The 21,511-nt window shown below is 42.3% G+C and overlaps 1 protein-coding gene across 1 annotated transcript in view; it reads right to left on the reverse strand.

Moving 5' to 3' along the window:
* Positions 1-21,511, reverse strand: part of neo1a (neogenin 1a) — a 162,519-nt gene that overhangs the window by 10,059 nt on the left and 130,949 nt on the right. Inside the window, 10 exon segments of the mRNA XM_054610588.1 lie at positions 689-827; positions 4,712-4,944; positions 8,848-8,943; positions 10,109-10,303; positions 10,432-10,542; positions 12,215-12,359; positions 15,449-15,498; positions 16,012-16,150; positions 18,582-18,730; positions 21,146-21,300. Coding sequence (XP_054466563.1) covers positions 689-827; positions 4,712-4,944; positions 8,848-8,943; positions 10,109-10,303; positions 10,432-10,542; positions 12,215-12,359; positions 15,449-15,498; positions 16,012-16,150; positions 18,582-18,730; positions 21,146-21,300 — 1,412 coding nt within the window.

Raw genomic sequence — 21,511 nt, forward strand, 5'->3', positions numbered from 1 at the left:
AATAATAAATCTGTTAAAGAATAAGTAGCCAGAACAAAACATTTTTCTTTTTTATGAGCTTGAACCCAGAAAAGAGTCAGGTCTCGGTTTGTTCCTCAGACTGAGACACCTGGCCAAGGGTCTGCAAATCAAGAGAAACATGTAAACAAATAATTTGCTTCAACTCAAAACTGTATTTGTATTCTTATCATTATTCTGATTCTTATTATTATTGATTCATGATTTGTCCATTCGCGTATTTTGCATGGAAGCAGGGTTAGTCCAAGCTGCTCTCACTGAACAGCAGAGCAGTGGTGTTAAATTATATTTAATAGTCACTACATTTGCTGCATGTTTCCTCAATTTCACTTGCAGTTAGTGTGAATTGATAAATACCTTTGTCTTTATTTAGATATATTATAAATTGCAGTGCCAGCTTGATTTTCCACAGTTGTGTCTTCTCCTTCCACTTGGGCTGAAAAAAGTTCAGTGTTACTCCTAGCCAGTCAGGGGCTTGTTACACTGGACATGTTGGTTTAGGTCTTTGTGTCATTATGTCCATTTAGTGTGTTTCTGCATGATTATCTATTTGTGTGTGTGTGTGTGTGTGTGTGTGTGTGTGTGTGTGTGTGTGTGTGTGTGTGTGTGTGTGTGTGTGTGTGTGTGTGTGTGTGTGTGTGTGTGTGTGTTTGTATGAGTTTGCTCCTACTGGTCTCGAAGGTGGTGCCCTGTGCGGTCATGCTCCAGGTGCTGGAGCGGCGCCCTTTGGTCACCATGACGGAGAACTCGTAGAGTGTGTTGGGCTTCAGACCGGTCACCATGTGGTTCAGGCTGGTGGTGTTGGCCATCTGTGGAGGAACAGGCAAACACGCAAAAAACGCACTCAATAAAACAAGAATTCAGTTTGTTTCTGGGCAGATTAAATCCACTGAACAACGATGAAGTCTCCAGGGAGTCAAAAGTATTTTCCCAGGAACTAGAATACACTCATTTTGTAAATTGTTTTTTTTTGTATTATTGATTGTTTTTTTGATTACTAGATTCATTATTTTTGTCCGAAGACTGTGTAAAAAACCCATCGCAAATCCTCATATTTGTAAATTGTTTTTTTGGTATTATTGATTGTTTTTTTGATTACTAGATTCATTATTTTTGTCTGAAGACTGTGTAAAAAACCCATCGCAAATCCTCATATTTCTTTCTGACCACAAACACATCAGTCTTACTAACAGTTAAGACAAAAAAAGCAACAAATCCTTATAAGTGATTGTTTGACACTTTTACTCGAAAAATCATCAGAGTTAATTCTTTATTAAAATAATTGCTATTCATTTTTCTCTAAACTGACTAATAGATTGATCATTAATACAAACAGATTCTGCATTCGGACGAGTTCTGGTTTCCGTTTATATACTGAGAAGTAGTGATCATGTTCCAGCAGGCTTTGGTTGGCGGAGAGTGTTGGCTGAAATGCAATCTGGGAACTCACCGGCTATTGTCTGACAATGAATTAAATATTTTTGTTTAAAAATTGTAAACTACACCTCATTAGCTCAAACTCCAGTGTCGCATCTCAAGTTGCAACAGAAAAGGAAGTCTTGGAAATATATGCCCTCGACCCCGGAGGCCAACCTGTCGTCAGGCCGATAGCAGATGGGTTCCCAGATTGCAAAATCACTTTTTCCAATTACTCTGATTGCTGAGCAGAGTTCAGGACACATTTAACACACTGACCACTGAGCAGAACCAGAACCTTCTAAATCTTGCACAGTCGTGCTTAGTGTTAAATGAAGTGCAACACGAAGACAAGTGTGGTCATTATAAATAAGCTTTGAACGCAAAATACAGCAGATTACCATCATGAATAGTTACCCAAAAATGCAAAAGCGTTTTCACATCTCTATGGCAGTACAAACTTTAAATTAGTGGGAAAATTGGGGGAAAAAAAATCTCGGGTTACATAACCATTTATCTAGAGACTTGCTGGCCTGAAGTGGCAGCAGCAGCAGCAGCAGCTATTTGGGTTCGCCGGTCTCTAAGCAGCCCTATCTATAACGTTGCGTGCTACGACAAAAGTGCAGTCCTCCGGTGGGGGCTGTCAAACAGAGGGCAGTGGGCTAGGATAAGAAAACACTCTGTTCTTAAGAAACACACTGCCAGCTTGAGAGCAGTCGCCTCTTCAATAATGTACAAGCTTGGCCGGCTAGACTCGCTCCAAGAGTAGAGAGGACGTGATGAACAGCGGCATTAAGGTGGAGGCATCGCTGCGGGTGAGGCGGGTTTAACAGATGTGCTTGCAACTTATACAGGATGTAGAGTTCAGAGTGAAGAATCCACTGATGGGAAAAAAAGACTAATGGACTTGTTAACGTATTGAATTTGTTTAATGGGACAGAAACATAATGAGCCTGTGGAACTCTTTAATTATTGTCACAGTGAGAGAATCAAACCAATTTGAGCATCAAGCAGCAAGACTTGACTGCTGAGTCTGTCTTTGTGTGTGTGTGTGTGTGTGTGTGTGTGTGTGTGTGTGTGTGTGTGTGTGTGTGTGTGTGTGTGTGTGTGTGTGTGTGTGTGTGTGTGTGTGTCTATTGAGTTGACTGAATGTAGAACGCACCGTCAGATCTACAGAATCTTTTTCTGGGTCTCAGTTTATCTTGTCCTTGCTGAATAATTTATCAGCAAACGTTACGTAGGCCTCTATCGGAGCTCTGCTCAGTCATAGGTTTGCATACATGCATGCAGCCATGAACGCACACACAAACACACACAGCTGTTCTTTACTTTACTATCTTTGTAAGGACACTCATTGACATAAACTCATTCTCTAAACTAAACCTTAAAACCAAGTCTGAACCCTCAAACACGCCAAAACGTCCTCACTCTGAAGGTGTGAGACTCAAATTGGTCCTCACAAAGATATATGTACCAGCACACACACACACACACACACACACACACACACACACACACACACACACACACACACACACACACACACACACACACACACACACACACACACACACACACACACACACACACACACACACACACACACACACCTTGTATTAGGGATTAAGTAATCATCGTAGTTGAGCTGCAGGTGAAGAGTAAGAAGCTGAATCTCAAACACCTTGTTTCAGGCTCAGCTTACTGTGGGCCAAATTAGGGCCAATCTGTATAATTACAGATCAGGCGTGCGGCGGAGGAGATCTCATTAATTCTGTGAAATATTTGAACTTTATTTAATACATAACATTCATGTGCATGATCTGTGCTCAGTATGCTCCATCTCATAGTAAATTGAATACTTTCGGACTGTTGGTCAGAAGCAATTTGAAGACCTTGTGAGAAACTACTATTTCCATTTTTCACTAGTTTCTGAAATTTAAATGACAGAAATGTAATCAATTGATGACTAAAATAGCGACATTCAGGTTATATTAAACTACTCAAAGAGTATGCAGCATGAAATCAGGAAACGACAGGCAACAAGATGTTTCTCTTCTGTTGGATTTTCGACAAAGTAGCTGCTCAAAAAGCGCTTTTAAACCACTGTAACCGTGGATTGCTATATCATCGATGACAGAAATGTAAAAGGAACATAACTTTAATAGATAATGAAAGTGATCTTTAGTTGCAGCCCTACTACAGTGACTAAAAAGCAGATTAAACATTATAGACCATAGCGGGGCCTTTAGAGTTTAATTAAACCACTATACCTACAGATGAGTCAGACAACCTTTAATAGGAATGCAGAGCAATACAATTTTTTCGTCCTATGTAAGCATGATTGGCTAGTAAATAAGAATTTTATGTGATTAAGTTCTGTTGACTTGGCCCTTTGAACTATCTCTTACTCAAACTAAACCCATGTTGAGGGGAAGACTAACGCTGAAAACTCCTCAGTTTGAAACAGACTGCTTCTCTTTATAGTGCTTTAAAAGTTGGATGAAAATAGATTATTGCTTAGTTAGAGACACCAGCATTATGCTGCCCGTGTGCTAGAGAGCTGCTGTGGGGAATACTATGTTATTATATATCATCGTATGACATTACTTTTTTATTCTCAGCACATCAAACATCTCTCTGGTAAGTGTGGGCGTGAAGGGAAGGCTGAGTCCCAAAGCAGTGAAATGCACAGAACTCGTACCGTCTTAAATGAAGGCGTATCATCAAGGTTTGATAAGACTGAAATGAAACCTAAGTGCTTTACACAAAGTTATAAACACGTTTTTGAGCTTAAAGGTGCTGAGCTGAAGCAGAAAAAAATATATAACTGGAGCTTCTTTTCTTGTATAAGGCCGTTTGAATCCAATCATTTTAAGAAATCTTCTTGCTGAACTGAACTAACACATAAAACCAAAGGGGCTAAAAAGAGATGTCACGGCATCATATCGTGTAATATCTTTGGAGTACGACACATGAAAAGTTAAGTCTGGTCTGCACATGCCGAAAGGCTAAAAATACCTGCCGAAAGATCATAAAACATGAGGACGATTGATTCGTTTCACTGAGGCGTCTGCAGGCCGGGAGTCATAGTAGCCTGCTTTATGGGTGAGAATTAAAATCCTGCTATTATTGAGTAGATCATTAATAAAAGACCATATTCAATTTGCTGTCTATTTGCCGCCATCCATCCGAGCAAGCACCCAACAAGTTCTGTCAGGCCGACCCTTATATTTCTAATTAATAGCCTTTTATAAAACCAGGAACAAGAATCTCTTACCTTCACTTTAGTGTTGGCGGGGATGTTGGTCTTCCAGCGGACTGTGTAGAATCGGATATCTGTGATCTTTTGGTTCTTGGGCAGCGAGTTGTCGGCCCAGGTCACCTTGATGGTGTCGTGGCTCAGCACGGAGGCCTGAACGCCCACGGGTGGCATCATGGGGGAGGGATCTGGTACTGGGGTGTATGGAGCATGGAAGAGTTCGTACAGGTCAACATCGGGATCTATGGCGTCTGCACGTCAGGCAGGAGAGCCGCATGCATGGGCACAAAATTAAAATGACCAAAATTAACAAACATAAGGAGAAGCGTGGCGGATCAGACAGTGGAGTCGAATACGGGATGCGGGGAGGAACGAACAGGAGAAAAATAAGGTTAATGAGTTAAAATGAAGAGGAGGGAGGGAGGGAGGGAGGGAGGGAGGGAGAAAAAAAGATAAATGCAACAAGGATGGGATTGGGAAGGGTGAGGAGAAAGAGAGAGAAGATTCTATTAGAAAAACAGACACAGACCTCTACAACAAGATGATCTACAGACTTGGCTGCTATACAGAAGAGTACAGTATGTGGTGTTTATCAATACCTACTGTAGCACTACAGAGAGAGAGAGAGAGAGAGAGAGAGAGAAATACACTATTCAGAAGAAAAGATTACAGTAAATGGAAAGCTGTGCTGAAAGCAGATACCCACAATCCTACAGCCAACCTTTCAGAGAGAGGCAATACTGAAATGTGTTTCGTTTACATCACGGAGCTTTTTCACATCATTTTAATGCAGAGTGGATAACCACACACAGGAAGGACACAGGATGCACCGGAACATTTCCCTCAATGCAGAGTAACGTCAACAAGCTACATTATGTCCTTGAGCACTATAGAACCCAAACATAACTGAGGCTTTTAGCGAGCCCTGCAGGCAGAGAGGAGGGTCACGGACCAGCGGCGGCTGCGGTGGGAATGCGTGTGACAAACTTGTGGTGAAAGGATTTCTCTTTGAATCATTACTAGGAAATGATGTGCATTACTCCTATTGTGGGAAAGGTGTGTCACAATCCTGCTCATGTATAGTTTGGTGTTATTGTTGCCATTTTTAACAATGTAGCATAATGCTTTACTAACATTTATATTCTTTTTGTTAGAATTATCGCCGTGCAAGTTGAAACTACTGAAATTACTTCTTCTAAACTTTATTTTCATATTCTTGTTTAGGGCGTTATGTAGGGCAAGTAAAATACCACATCAGGCTAGTAAATCTTGTAGAAAAAACACATTAAACACAAAAATGTCATTAGCTAACCAGTAAACATTTTGTAAATCCATTGCAGATGGTTGACACATTTCTATCGTCTCGCTATATATATCGGCATATCCATCTATTCCGCACATAAGCACAGAATTCACTTTAAAATCCTTGAATATGACAAATGATACTTAGAATGTTTCTTAACGATAACCTGTTGTTTATGTAAGACTGAGTGTGTATATGTACTGAGTGTGTATATGTACTGAGTGTGTATATGTACTGAGTGTGTATATGTACTGAGTGTGTATATGTACTGAGTGTGTATATGTACTCGCACAAAGTACACTGGGTGTGCCTGACCAGTACATCCCATAAAACCCAGTAAATGTATATCTGTGTGTGTGTGTGAGAAAAAGCATCTTCTGGTCGACATACTGAAGAATAAACGTTTCAACATTGCCTCCCGGCCGCTGGTTCCACCGCTCTGTTGTTGGGCTTAATTGTGATGGAAGGCGAAGCTTTTGGTCGGTCACCCACGACGACACTCCTCCTCGACCACCTGTTGGTCCTCTCTTCTCCGCCTCGCTCCATTTGACACCTCTTTGTACGGTGCTGCCCTCATTATATTCCCAAGACTGAGTCAGAGTGTGTGTTTGTGCCTGTGTGTGTGTGTGTGTGTGTGCGCGTGTGTGTGTGTTCACAATGAAGATCAGAGCATTCATGTGGTTGTGGAGAGTCACTGAGGGTTTTTGGAGTGGCATGCAAGCTGAATTACTTTAGCACAGTCTCCGGGGTTAAACAGTGGAATCCACTGCAGAAAAGAGGCCGACTTGTCCTCGTAACATTTTGTTACAGAAGCGGGTGCAATCCCCTTCATTTCTTGCTCTTCAGTTAAGACTTCACACTATAATAACATATTCAAACTAGCAATCTTTCAACCTAAGTTCACCAAGTTTTTTTTTTTTTAAAAAGTAAAAAGTGCTATGTAGGTCAGCTCGTCTTTTTAATTCCGACTTGAACAAACTGGCAGGAAGGGAACGCGCCCCAGAGGATTCAGCAGCAGACGATGGTGGTGGGCTTTGGTTCTGCTTTGAGAGGAAACGTTTGGATCTGACGAAGGGTTGCCAAGAGCACCACGGGGGGTCTGCGAGTGTGCAGCGCTCTGTGTGAGTGAGTGAGTGTGTGTGTGTGTGAGAGGAAGAGAGAGCTTCATAGCGAGACGGGTACAGTATGACAGTCTTCCCGGTTTGTAGACTGCCACCCCCCCCATCGAAGCATGTTGACGTGATTCATGTCATCCAGCATCCCACCCCTCTCAAACTCGTCGGTGCAATAGTGCTGCAGCGGAGACAAAGTGGAGTGATCAAGGCTGAGCGTGGAGGCGGGAGGCTGGGTGGGAGAGGAGGCGGGTGCGGACCCCATTCTGGGACACCCCAGGGTGCATGGGCTGGTTGTCTTCTGACACTGTCACATAAGCGGTGTGAACTCAGCGAGCAAGCAGTCTAACTGGCAGTGTTTTCACACTTTTAGATCATTTGTCAAACACGCTGCAGAGAGACTTAAGTTCTACTTCTAATTGTTAACAGAGTTGTGATCTGAGGCTCAAAGAATTCTATATATTATTGTTATTATTATTATTATTGTCGGGCTGCAGTCAAAGGAAGCTGGCTCACTGTAATACACGCAGATATGAGATATGCAAAGATAAAATCAAAGAATACGGAGTACAGTTTTGGTATTAAAAATAGATAAATATTCTATTAAATTCTCTCATATTGGGTTAATAAGGAATTGGGAATAAGATCTGTATTGAGCCGGACATTTTACATTTGAAAAAAAAAAATCTCTATGCTCTCTTTAGGGGCTTTACTAGAAAGTACGTAAAATAGTGTTGAGACCCAGTTGGGTTTAACTGTGGCCTGTTTAGAATAATCAAAGGGATAATATGGTACTTTTCTGCATTAAAATGTATAAAAACAACAAGACCTATGTTATGTATGTTCCATTTTGTACTTATACAATATCCCAAATGTATCCAACTATTTTCAAACCCAGAGAAATCTGGAATGTTAATCAAGTTAACCGGTCATTTGGTGCCCTTTCAATGCATCATTTCCTCTTTGAATGGAAGCGTTGTGGTTGTCTGCCTAAAAGCAGGATGCTATTTGACATTTTATCCCGTTTTAAGCCACGTTTTCTATGATACACTAATAAGACCTCGTTCATTTTAAACCGGATGAAAGATTTTAGTCATCGAACATACGGATCTGAAGTTGTACGAGAAATAAGCTGAGCGAACGTTAGCTGCAGCTCGGCTAGCTTCAATTCAGAGACCCCTCACGGCCTAAAATGACATATTGTTCGTTTCATATTCTCCCTTTTTTGGGATCCTGCACCTGCTGTTAATGTAGGACTGAATGTGCACAAACGACCCTTTCTGTATGCAGAATGTTCTCAAATAATACTTCCGTCCGCTCTTTTTCATCAACATATGTGAATCTTATTCCCTGACAACGGGGGGACGACTGATCTGAGGCCAAAATATGAGGGTTTTGAATATTTGATTAAAAAGAGACTCAAGTATGCAGGGAGCCATTAAGGAGAGAGTTAATGAGAGCAGCGAGACACCCCGATGACCAGTTATCTCTTTGGTAATTTGGAGCCGACAGTCGAGGCACATTCTGCCTGATAATGAGCTCAGATTATAGAGAGAGGAAAGATAAATGTCAGCCATACAGTGTGACAATATCCCATAATACTGTTTGTGGACTCTGTTGTGTATGAGCATAGTTAGTGTGATTTAAGTCGCTTCAATTCCCAGTGTATGAAAATGTAAGAGATTGTGTTTTCAGGTAGCCAAGAAGCGGATTTCAGTGTGGATGTGTGTGGTTCGTACCGGACTGTGGTCTGGTGATGGCGCTCTCATACACGGGGATCCCCTCACCCACGTTATTGAAGGCCTTCAGGGTGATCACATAGTGGGAGCTGGCATCTGAGAGAGAGAGAGAGAGAGAGAGAGGGGGTGTGGTGAGGGAGATAGGAAGAGCGAGATAAATTAGCTATCCAACCATCTAATCAAGCCAAAACTCTGGAGACTCTCGACTCATAATTGCGTTATTGGCTGGAATGAACATTTGAATACAATGATCTGAATCTTAGTGTGATTGTAATGAAGGCTTCAATTATGCATATAAAGATATTTTGCCACAATTCCACCCACTAATCTCTCCATTCCCTAAGATTATTGTTTAACCCATTATCCACTTCTAGCCCTCTTTGGCTGCTGTGATATTATCGTTGGTGAGTTAAGTGTACAATTAGTAAAAAAACAGCAACAGAGTACGACCGACGTCATGAACACAGCAGGACCGAAATCTGTAATTTGCCGTGAGAGAAATCACAGTTCATGACTGAGATGTGATCTATGAAAAACAGGGAATTCTTGAGTTTTATCAAGAAACAGTTTAATACAAAATGCATGAAGTCAGTCCTGACAGTAATTTGTATCAGTTTCTCAAATGAATACATTTCTGAAAAATGGCACTGACTGCACTAAAGGCAATAATAGGACCCAGCAGAACATTTGCATGATGTTTCATCTGCTTTGAAGGCGGCAATTACTAAAATCATCAAAACAAGTTTGTTTTATTTAAACATTTTTGACCTTTAATTATTGTGTCCCCATTAGGGCCAATCTGTATAATTAGCGGCTCAGGCGTGCGGCGGAGGAGATCTCATTAATTCTGTAAATACTCACTAAGAGGCACACATGAACTGCTACTTATTGTGTGTGTGTGTGTGTGTGTGTGTGTGTGTGTGTGTGTGTGTGTGTGTGTGTGTGTGTGTGTGTGTGTGTGTGTGTGTGTGTGTGTGTGTGTGTGTGTGTGTGTGTGTGTGTGTGCTCATTTGTAATTAAAATGTCAAAGAACCAGTCAGTTACATTTCTTGTAGGACAATCACTGTAATGTTTCAAACGCTGACATTTTGGGCTGAGACTCATTCGTCCCCACGGCCTCATCAATATCAGAAAAAACTCTATTTGTCAAATCAGCTTTGATTCTTCAATGTAATTATGTGGTTAGTATCTGGGAGATCAAATCAATATCTCACTGAACACATGTACCGATACAGAATGAGCACCAGTGGTCTGTTCCTACCGAGGTTCTCGATGGTGTAGTAGCGCTGCTTGTAGTCCACTTTGATGGTCTGAGCATGGGGACTGCCGATGCCGTAGCCGATGGTGTAACCGCGCACCACGATGTCCTGGTTCTCTGGCGGCGTCCAGCTCACCACGATGCTGTTGACCAGCGGCCGCACATGGAGGGAGCTGGGCTGGTCCGGTACACGAGATTCTGGAGATGGAACGCAAAGGAAAAGTTTAAAAAGAGCTCTACAATACAGTTTTATTAAACGCTGAAAAAGACCAATTGCTCAAAAGAAGCTTAAGTCTGTTTGAAGTGAGTGAAGCAGGTGTTTTTACCATCCAGGTCGCTCTCAAACGTCTCTGCCGCGGTCCACTCGGTGGCCGGTCCCGTGCCGTTCACCGTCATGGCCGACACCCGGAAGGAGTACTCTGTCCCACGCTCCAGACCTGGACAGACAACACGAAGAGGTCAGATTCAAAGCATAGGAATTTAGACTGAGCTTAGTCCAGAATTGAAGTTCAAGTAGCAATAAAACTGCTCTCCCTTTTTCCAAAACCTGGTTTCATAATTTACTGATGATCTCCACTTGGCTGGTCAGTCGGGGTTTCCAGTTGCAGACACAATATAAACATTTTCAAAAGCACAAATATTTTAAACAGATGTCTGATACATTTCTGCACAATTTAAGGAGGAAATCTATAAGCCTGCCAGGGGAAGAATCAATTGAAGGTTTCTGGGGTGCAATGAACTTTCTTTTCCATTCGATATCATGGAAGCGATTGAGATTTCTTTTCCACCTCTAATATGTCTTGGCCAGTAAAAATGTATTTTCCATTATGGAACGTTAAAAAGAAAAGTGTGTAAAAAAAAGTCTGGAGTCTGGATTTTTGTTCGTATTTTAAGACAGAAATCAGAAAGAGCCCCTTTCACCGCTGGGTGCCCGCTTTAGTATTCACAAAAGAGGGGAACGCCTGCTGAGAAATGATGTGTTGCTGTATTAATTTGCTGTAACATTTTCATCATCGTCATATTGTCCCATTTGCACGCTACACGCTAATCCTGTCGTCTTTTGTCTCTGTACCCAGTATTTCGGGGCCACCCTTTGGGGGGGTTAGCTTCTGAAGACTGCCTAACTACCCGTGCCTCCGAGGCTACAACATCTCGCTCTAAACGCTTTTGAACCAACAAACACCCCTCTGTTTCACCCCCCAGAATGTTCTCAAAAATCAACTTTTAAATGTATATTCTCTTTGATGATGCAGCACGCAGCAGGAGGCCGGGCCACTTGAAAGTTGCTGAGACAACATCTAATATTAATCACCATTGCTGTGTGTCTCTGGTGATACTGTGCATATTTTGTCGGTAGCAGCGAGTAACATTGGGGTACAGTAAGAGATGTAACTCCATCTCAAAGTGTTCGGATGAAATGCAGATGTTGACTAAATAAACAAACTTTTCAGCCAGACAACAAACAGCATCTCCGACGTGTCTTTTAGCTTCAAGATCAAGATTTCAAATATCCTAGCGCGTCTGACTTAGCTGACGGCATCTAAGAAACATACAGCAGAGATAAAATGGAGTCTGATGGCATGAACGTTTTGATGTGGGACCTATAAAAAGCATCAAAAGGGAACACAGGGATCTGTAGTCCCTTAGATGAAAACAAAACAAAGAGATTTTTCATTCTGGATCCGCCATTTTAACATCATGATCTATAGAAAAATGTACCACAGATGAATTGTAGACAGACTTTGGATTTGAATATAATGCTGCTGTAGGCAAGCTTAGAAGTTTAGATTGAAGGGCACAAATCACTCACTGTGTCATTATTCCAATGGCCCTGTTTACACCAAGTGGACCACTCTGGCACATTTATAACAAAATGTGAGTAGCAGAGTGACATTTGAAATGTATTTCATGTATGCTGTCAATCTCTGCAGTAACTGAACGTGAAGTGCTTGGTCTGAACTCGGTCTGCAGATTCTCTCCACTTACACATTAAGTAATAAAAGCACCACAGTCACACACACACAATTGCAGGGGATCACTGGGAAGACTTTCTGGAAAAAAAAAAAAGAAAAAAATGCAAAAGAGGAGAATAACTTCTGTTCCCATTACCGTCAATGAGCTTCAAAAGCTGGGTCCCTCCGGTGGTCTCGGCTGCTTCACTCCGTCGAGATCCTTTCCGGTATCGGATCTTGTAGCCGGTGATCTCCCCATTCTGGCCGTTAAGGGGCGGGGGCTGCCACCGGAGCATGATGCTCTGAGGGAGGAAAATATGAGGGTGGATTAAACAAAGAAAACTATGTTCAGCACATGTGGACCCGTCTGGTTTTGGGGGCCTGCAGCTGTGAAGGTGACCTCACGGCTTAGAAGTTATCCTCACACCTTCCCACATGGCATGTGTGTTTGTGTTAACGTCACTCTGCAGGTTTACTGTTCTGTCGGCCAGATTTAACACCGTCTCACCTGCCCCTCCCCTCCCTTCCGCTTCTGACAGTGGGGGCAAATGGGAGGATCCCGCTAAAACAAACACCCCTCTGAGCACCGGTGACGCAGTGCAGATTGACGCATTGGGAAGAAATAAACGCATGAATAACAGAAGGAGGTGTCCCGATTAGTGGGGTGTGCACGTGTGCATGTGGTCCGGTTAACCCTGCAGAGACTCTGAGGCAGAGTGATGAGTGGAGGAGCTTTTACCGGCGGGCCCACGCTGCACCGTTGTGGGATTCGAGTTTTTGTGTGTGTGTGTTTAAAGAGATAGGTGGGGGGTAGCCCAGCGTGGGAGAAGAGTTAATTAACGCTTCCCCACTGTCACACTGATGCACAAAAGCCTGAATACATGTAGGGGGCACACACACACACACACACACAAACAGACACGCGTTCCTCCCCAGCCAAGTCGAGGGAATTGTGCAATTAAATTTGTGTTAAGTGTGTTCAATTATTCCATTTTTCTTATTACACTATCGGTCCCAGCTCGGCGTTTCTGTCTTCTTCCCCCTCAATCATAAAAAAACCTGTTTTTGGATTAATTTACTTTTGTCAAAATCACAGAGAAAAGATACCAAAAGTGGGGAAAAGAAGGCACAAAATAAGAACACAAAAACAGGATTTTCAGGTTGCCTTGCAGGTAAAAGATGTGCGGTTCTGCTCGACAAGGCCCAAAGAGAAGACCGAGTGTGAAATGCATGTCAATTAGTTTTTTCCCTCCCATTTGTCTCGGGCGTATCCAACAGTTTATTGTATAAATGCTTTGTATCTATATACTAGCACCATAATTACTGATGTACATTCATAATTAAACACAATAACAACAAATGAAAAAAATAGATCATTAATTTCAATAACTCTTAGGAATAAAGGACGCCAGATGTTTGTTTCTCAGCTTTAAATGGGGTCTGTCTGGGTGGATGAACACTGTCCATTCAAAAAAATAAATTAAAAAAAAAAACTATTCTTCTACAACTCCTGCCTCTCCTCTTCATTTTTACTCTCAGCATTAGCATGAGAGTGTTTTTCTCTCCACAAATCTCCACTGAGTATCCCCTCAGCATGGGTGGCCAGTTCTCACTCAAGCTGGGAGTGTGTGATAGGATTGTCTACCAGTTTTTTTTTTTTTTTTTCCACCCTAGTTTGCTTTGACAGTTCTCTCTCACTTGGGATCTGCATCGACCAGCAAAGGGCTAAAAGCGCCGTCTGACGCTTTTGTAGTCAATGCAAGCACCCCGAGGTTTTGCTGCTCTCTGTTTGCACGTTCTTACTCACATGTCATGAGTGAGAAACATCTTTGTTATTTGGTTCAAATTTAATCCATCACTCGGGTGAAAATATACAATAAACAGACCTACAGCTCTCTGTTTGAAGATCAAATGGCTAAAAGAGACAGGCAGCAGAGACCGCTTCCTTCTTTAATCAGGAACCTGCTGTGAAGCCTGCAGGCTTATCTAACCAGGGGCCTCACACATGAACTACAGTATGTTCTACTATAATGGATCTGATTTAACAGTGATACTGTGTGAGACACCAGAGGTTGTCTGCTTGGCCTGTGAGAAATTTGGTCCAGTTATCTCAAATAAATTCAATCTAGATAAACGTAATCTCAGCTTCACACAAATCTAGTGTGAATTTATTCTATAAATATTGTAACCAACAGGTGAAATGGCTTTGTAGCTTTGAACATAGCATTTCAATAAGTCAAAAGACACCTATATACATCTATGTTAACTGGGCTAATTTAGTTAAAACAGTTAGATTAAAGTATAACATTTAGTTAACTCTTAAATATTGCTCCGTATCCATTTAGACTGAGAAGGTTCCTTTTCTGGATACTGTACAGATGGAGAGGGATGGAGAGGGATGGAGAGGATAAAACCTTCTGACAGGCGAGTCTCCTGCCGACGAGAGGATCGATGAGGGTTCACGCTCCCTCTTAACCAGCTGGGGCCACAGGCCTCTGACGCAGCTAATCACACAGAGAAACAACGGCGTTCTGGCCTGCAGGCTACGTACGGTGTTTGCTCAACTGTTTGTTTGTGTGAGCGAGTGAGCGAGTGAGTGTTTGTGGATTTGATGAGGCAGCTACAGGCGCGGTGGAGGAAACACTTGAGCTGCTGGAAGTTCAGGTGCATTGCTCACTGGTGTATTTTGCATCTGTGGGAGTGTGCGCACCCACTGTGAAAAAATGAACTGTAAGTCCTCAATAAGGATGCTTTCACACCTGGAGTTTGGTTCATTTGGTCCGGATCAAAGGAAGGAAGGTACACTGTTGCATCCTGTTTACACTCACTTTTTGGAAATGAACCAAGAAGAGTAAACATGAAGTTATATAGACTGACTGTTACTCGTTCATTGGATATTTTTAGCCATTGTCATCCTGCATCATCAAAAGTCACCAAGTGGAGAAATTAAATTCCAGTAACTGAATACGTTTATGCAGCACTTTACATTTATAAAGACTTGTAGAGGTCATTTATAGGATGGGTTCCTGAACAGATTCCACTATCAGCAGATGGATTTATTGGTAGTCTAGCTTTTAAAATCATGCTGAAAATCACATGTCTGCGATCATTAAATCCTGTGGTTCGTTTGGTTTGTTTTTACACCACAGCAAACCGCACTAGAGTCCGCCAGGAACCGGACCAAGACCCACCTTTTCAAGCAGTCTCAGGTTGGTTGTTTGGTCTGCACCAGGGTTCAATTGATGGCTTTCACACCAGCTCAAATGAACCGTACTAAACGGCCGAACAGACCCGAGTTTGTTTAAAGTGAACCCGAAACAGGTTAGGTGTGAAAGCACCATAAGACAACAGAAACATCTCGACCAGTTACAGGTCCAGCAAAATGTCTTACCTTTGAGTTCTGGACCTCCACGGTGAGGTTTTGAGGAGGAGCACTTGGTACTGTGAAACAAAAGAAAACAAGTTCTTGAGTGTAAAACAAAACTAGATTAGCTGATTAATTAATTAGTTAATTGACAGAAATGTCTAATTGATCCAATTTTTTTTTCGAGCAGTTCCAGACTCTAATTTGTGAGTATTTGCTGCTTTGTTTTGCTTACATGGCAGTAATGAATAATTATGTTTTGGAGTGTTGGTCTGACAAATAAAGCGATTTGTTGATGCCACCTTGGCCTCTGGGAAATTGTGATTTTCTATATCTCTGACATTTTATAGACCAAAAGAATAATGGCATTGTGGAGAAAATAATCTGCAGGTTACCGCTAATAAAAACAAGATTTATTCACTGCACTGTTCTACAGCAAAGTAACATTTAGACTGTGAAAACAACTTACTGTAGGCTATGTCAAATGCATGCATGACATGTCTCACACGTACAGTGGTGTTAAAATAAATCAGGGTATGTCATAAACTAAAATAACTCTCTGTAGACTGTCTCTTTGTTAATGAACTGACCGTCAGACAACGTGCGAACAACAATGTCGTCCGTGGAGACGCCTGGACCGTGCTGGTTGTTGGCCACAACACGGAAATTGTACTCTGTGTTCTTCTTCAGCCCATTCATGGTGTACGACTGACTATCGACGTCGACGTCCTGAAAGAGAGGGAGGGAAGAGGAGAAACAGACCTGGTCAGTCAGTTTTCTTTAGAATCTAAAACAGAATAGTGCGACTACAAATACATATCCTAAGTCAGTGTTTACAGTAGATGGCGTTCGGTAGCCCACAGTTTGTAGGAGCAGACGGAAGCAAAGTACTGCTGCGGAGGGTGGCAGCAGAAAATATTTTTTGGCCACCTAAAATAAAGGCTCACCTTAAAAAAAAAAATATCTATATCAGTTGAAGTACACCTTATATTTAGAATATTTTCACAGGGTTACCTTGCTGTCAGACAGCTCTTTCCCATGGGGAACTGAAGCTGTTATATCCATCTATGCTCTCAACAAAGCTACCAGACTCTACTAGAAATAAAACTGTCATTTTATCTTGCGGAACACGGGAGTTGCTGGTTTACCGTTGACTCGATGACTTAGGTTTATTGTGTTATTGTGACAATGAGACAAACAAACTAACCAATTGAGGCAGAAGGAGACCAGCAATTCCTGTGTTCTGCCGGATAAAATTACTGTTTTTGTCAATGAAGTCTGGTGGCTTTGGACAGAGAATAGATAACGGCTTCAGTTCCCCGTTGGAAACATGGACTGTATAGCTGTCTGAGGACAAGGTAAACTAGCGAAAATATTCTAAATATAGCGTTCACTTGAACTGACGTTGATTATTTTTTGTTGGCCTTTGTTTTAGGTTGCTAAGATGTGAAGTTTAGCTGCTGCCCCCGTCCACAGCGCTACATGGCTTTGCTTCTGTGCTGGTACTACTGTCTGGTCCTCCAAAAAGATAACACAATGACCGAGGATAAGTACCTCATAGAACTATCCCTTTACTGTCTTCAACTTGGACATTGAAACATTCTCAGATAAAGCAAAATATATCTTCATAAGTGATATATAAAAAAAAAGGAAAAAACAACAACAAATGATTTAACAAATGATGTTAAGCTTAAAGGAAACATGTTTATTACTTGAAAAGATTACATGCAAAAAAGGACAAAACCTACGTTGATTTGAGAATCTCACTACTGACATAATTGCAGAATTTCGTGTGAATTTTACGACAAGTGATGCCTGCCGTCATCACGCCAACACTTCTGTTTGTAATTCGGTGTTAAAAAACGTAATCTTCCACTGAGAATCAAATTATCCCGTCTGTGATCACGACTTTTTCATTTACAAATTGGGCTGGCTCACTGGCATGCGCCCAATTACTTCACACTAATCAGCATTCAGCTCTCTTCTTGTGACATTTGGAGTAATAAGCCTAGACTTTGAGAAAAATCTAATCTCGCTTCCAGGGCGGGCCAATCACAACCTCTGAACTCGGGGCGGATGATCGGCTGTAACCGCATCGCCCTTGAAGATGCATCACGGGTTGTCCTCGACTTGCCCTCTGTGCTTTAATATTTCATGACCTTTGAGCTCTGCGTCTTTCTGACTTCATCTCTGCTCCGTCACTCTCCTTCACCTCTTTCTTTCTTTTTCCTCCCTCCCCACATCTCATGCCTTTTTCACCTCATCTCTGGCTCCCTTCTCCAGGGAGCTGAGGCATCGTTACTCGGTGCGCTGGCTGACGTTTCATCCATTATCATATTAAAGGCTTTTTAATGCCTCACTGGCTCGCACACTGCTGCTGCTGCCGAGGCTGACTCAATATCTAACCGGCTGAATTCCACCCTTGCGACAGAGTTAGACCTACAGAGAACGACTTGGTGAATCATATCTGCTTTATTTTTTGCACAATACCTTTTTTTGTGTGAGACGTACAATCGAGAGCGAGGCCAAACAGCAGGTCAAAGAGTTGTTTGGCAAAGGATTAGCAACTCCTTACATCATCACAGTATAACTTAGGCTATGCAATCATTTTATTTTCTGTATCTAACGGACCTTGAAAAAAGAAAGTGTCAGCTTCACACAGTGCTTCACAGATTACAAGGTCTTGGAAGTGGGAGTAGTGAGACAATGGCATGAACTGCATATTTATGTCTAACTCGCAACAATATGCCATCAATAGAATTAAGGCAAAACACACAAGGAACCATTGTAATCAAGATATATTAATATTATATATGTATGATGGCGGAGTCAGGATTATCTTTTAAACTCTTCTTTTTTTTTTTTTAAATGTATGCTAATCTGAAAGCATATCCTCTCATTCATTTCTGTATCAAATTATTTAGATTTTCATCCATTATAATGTCTTTTTACGTCAGTCTTTTTATCATTTTGTTTCTTTGTTTCTAAATCTATTTTTCTGTGTGAAGCACTTTGAAACTTCATTTTGAAAGGTGATGTAAAATAAAATTTAAAAAAATCAATCTGGAGCAACTGTCACCAAAGCCTGTGCATGTTCGAGATTCCTGAAAACTCCTGCTATCATAAATTACAGCTGAGTGAGTGAAGACCAAACCCCCACCTGTTCGGTGCCAAAGCTTTTGTCGGTGTAGTACAACTTGTAGGTGAGCATCTCTCCGTTGCCAGTGAGCGGTTTGTCCCAGCTCAGAGAGACGGAGGTTGGCGCGTTGGATACCGCCTGCAGGTTAGGAGCAGGGCCGGGCACTTGCACTGAAGTAGGAGAGCAGAAGTTAGAAAACCGTCAAACATGACAATTTTGTTTTATCTTGAGCGCCTCTCCATCTTTGATGCATTGTGTTACATCTGGAAGACAGAAAGGCAATCAAGCAATTCCCAGCTATTGCTGCCAAAAAAAAACCATTTCCTGGCTTCTTCAAAGCCACATGTCCCACGTGTTAGCACGAGCGGTCTGATCTGTCCCCTCTGGACTCGGCTGACGGCCATGTTGATTTTCTTGTTATTCCCATGACTAAACAAACTGAAGGTTTGCCGCCACAAAACCATCAATGTGCATCTTGCATTCCAACAACGTCGGCCTCAAGCTTATATTCAGTGCGATAGTTTATCTGGTTAGTCAAGATAGGACGCTGGATTAGACAGACTATTACAATGTGTCTGTGTATCAGCTCTACTTTTTGTGAGATTGAAAGGGATGGGCAAAAATGTCCATCTTGTATGTTTAGAAATCTGGTATATGATCTTAAATCAAAAGCTTACACAAATATAATAAGTCTCCCTTTACACTTGGTGCCATGTAGTGAAGATTACATCTGTTAAGCTTTAAGTAAGATCTGACATCTTGTAAAAAAAAACTAATGAGAAGATAAACATTAACACACGTGTACGTTTATGAGAACTTGTCCGATTACTTTACATCCCCTGAGAATTGGGGACTGTGGATAAATAGAGCTGGTATTTCCAAACTGTCCATCTGATGCAAATGTAAACACACTTAAATTAAAGCTGACAGTCACCATGTTAGTCTGAGTAAATATTTGATTTCATGTCCAGCGTGCTGGAGGACAGAGCTAACATAACAACATATGTATCACCGCTCTGATATATTGTGACTGCGCTTTATACAGAATATGTCAGTGAGTATATGGAAAGTGACATTTCTTGTTGCCTCCTGTTCTGTGGCACATCGGATTTAAAATGAAACAGTGAGGTTAAAGTGCTGACTGTCACACACAGATATATGTCTGCACTGTATATATCTTGTATTTGCTGCAGGTGTTCCTGACAGAGGAGAGGAGCTCAGAGGCGTTTGTGTGTGTGTGTGTGTGTGTGTGTGTGTGTGTGTGTGTGTGTGTGTGTGTGTGTGTGTGTGTGTGTGTGTGTGTGTGTGTGTGTGTGTGTGTGTGTGTAGGTGTATGGAGCCAGCCTCTGCAGAACGGTGATACGGTGCAGCGTTGTGTGCACATGCCAGGCACTAAGGCGCAGGTCAGAAGTTTAAGCTCCAATTCGTAGCATGTTCTTACACTGAAAGTGTCCACACACGACAAGAGATTTACTGCACAGGTACAGGCCGACCTCACTGCTTCCCCCGCGGGTGTCTAGGCGCCTGCTGGCAGCAACAACGTGTAGTCTATGTGTGTGTGTGTGTGTGTGTGTGTGTGTGTGTGTGTGTGTGTGTGTGTGTGTGTGTGTATTTGTGTGTGAGTGTGTGATCCGTCCGCCCTCCAACCAAGGACGCAGGTAGAGAGACGGCGGCTGACCTACAAAGTGACAGAGACTGAGCTGTGGCTGAGCCAAGAGGTGAGGGACGTCCACCCCGACGGTGTGCAGGGAAATCCCCGTCACAGCACTGTTTAAATGCGGGGGAGACACAGCGGACGTCGGGAGGCTTACACACCCGAACACAAAGAGAAAGGACGGAGCAGAGAAGCCCTTTGTCCTCTCAATAATTCACATGTGTTCTCCACTCAAAGCATCCTAATGAGCTTCTGTGAAGCATCTCTGTTCAGACTGGACGAGGGAGATGTTTCAGAAAAAATACCTGGAATACTAATTTCAGACATTCCTTACTCAGGTATGCACGGTTTAAAGCAACACACACACACACACACACATACAAACACACAGATGGATTATACTGTAAATATTGGGGCATAAACAAGCAGAGGCTTATAAGAAGAAAACGCTGCATTTGTCTGGTCTGCTGTTGGGTGGTCTGCTTTAACGCACAGCACCAAACAGCCTCCTCTGTGTGTGTGTGTGTGTGTGTGTGTGTGTGTGTGTGTGTGTGTGTGTGTGTGTGTGTGTGTGTGTGTGTGTGTGTGTGTGTGTGTGTGTGTGTGTGTGTGTGTGTGTGTATGGTGTCTCTGTTTGATGTGAGCGTATGCTATTTGTGAGTGAATATTTGTTTGTGTGAATGTTTATTTGCACATGTGTGCGCTCCTTTCCAGTGCGTCCTGTTTGCATCGGTGTGCCAGCGTGAGCGCGTTTCCAACAAACTGGCTGGAGTTCGGCTTTATGTTTATGTGTCCTGTTTACTGAGCACATATAAAAGGATGTTTGTGTGTGTGTGTGTGTGTGTGTGTGTGTGTGTGTGTGTGTGTGTGTGTGTGTGTGTGTGTGTGTGTGTGTGTGTGTGTGTGTGTGTGTGTGTGTGTGTGTCTTTACCTTCAGCCTGGGTGGCCACTTTGAGCGCTGCAGAGCTCTCTCCCTGGCCGTTGCTGTTGTGCCCCACAACCCTGAAGCGATATTTGGTGTCTGGCATGAGGTTCTGGATGGTGACCTGCATCTCCCCTGGACGGCTGGTATTCACCACTCGCTCCCTGATGCGCACACGCACACACACACACGCACACACACACACACACGCACACACACACACACACACACACAGAAGCAGAACATTTAGAAACACATATGTCTTCTATTTAGAAAAAACAACATGTTACATTTAAAGCGTGTTAGAAAAGAATTGAAAGGTTTAGTGTACGACAAAACGTGTTGGATACTGAACGAACTGATGGATTCAATGTA

The sequence above is a fragment of the Anoplopoma fimbria genome, chromosome 2 (assembly GCF_027596085.1).
Source record: "Anoplopoma fimbria isolate UVic2021 breed Golden Eagle Sablefish chromosome 2, Afim_UVic_2022, whole genome shotgun sequence".
Lineage (NCBI taxonomy): Eukaryota > Metazoa > Chordata > Actinopteri > Perciformes > Anoplopomatidae > Anoplopoma > Anoplopoma fimbria.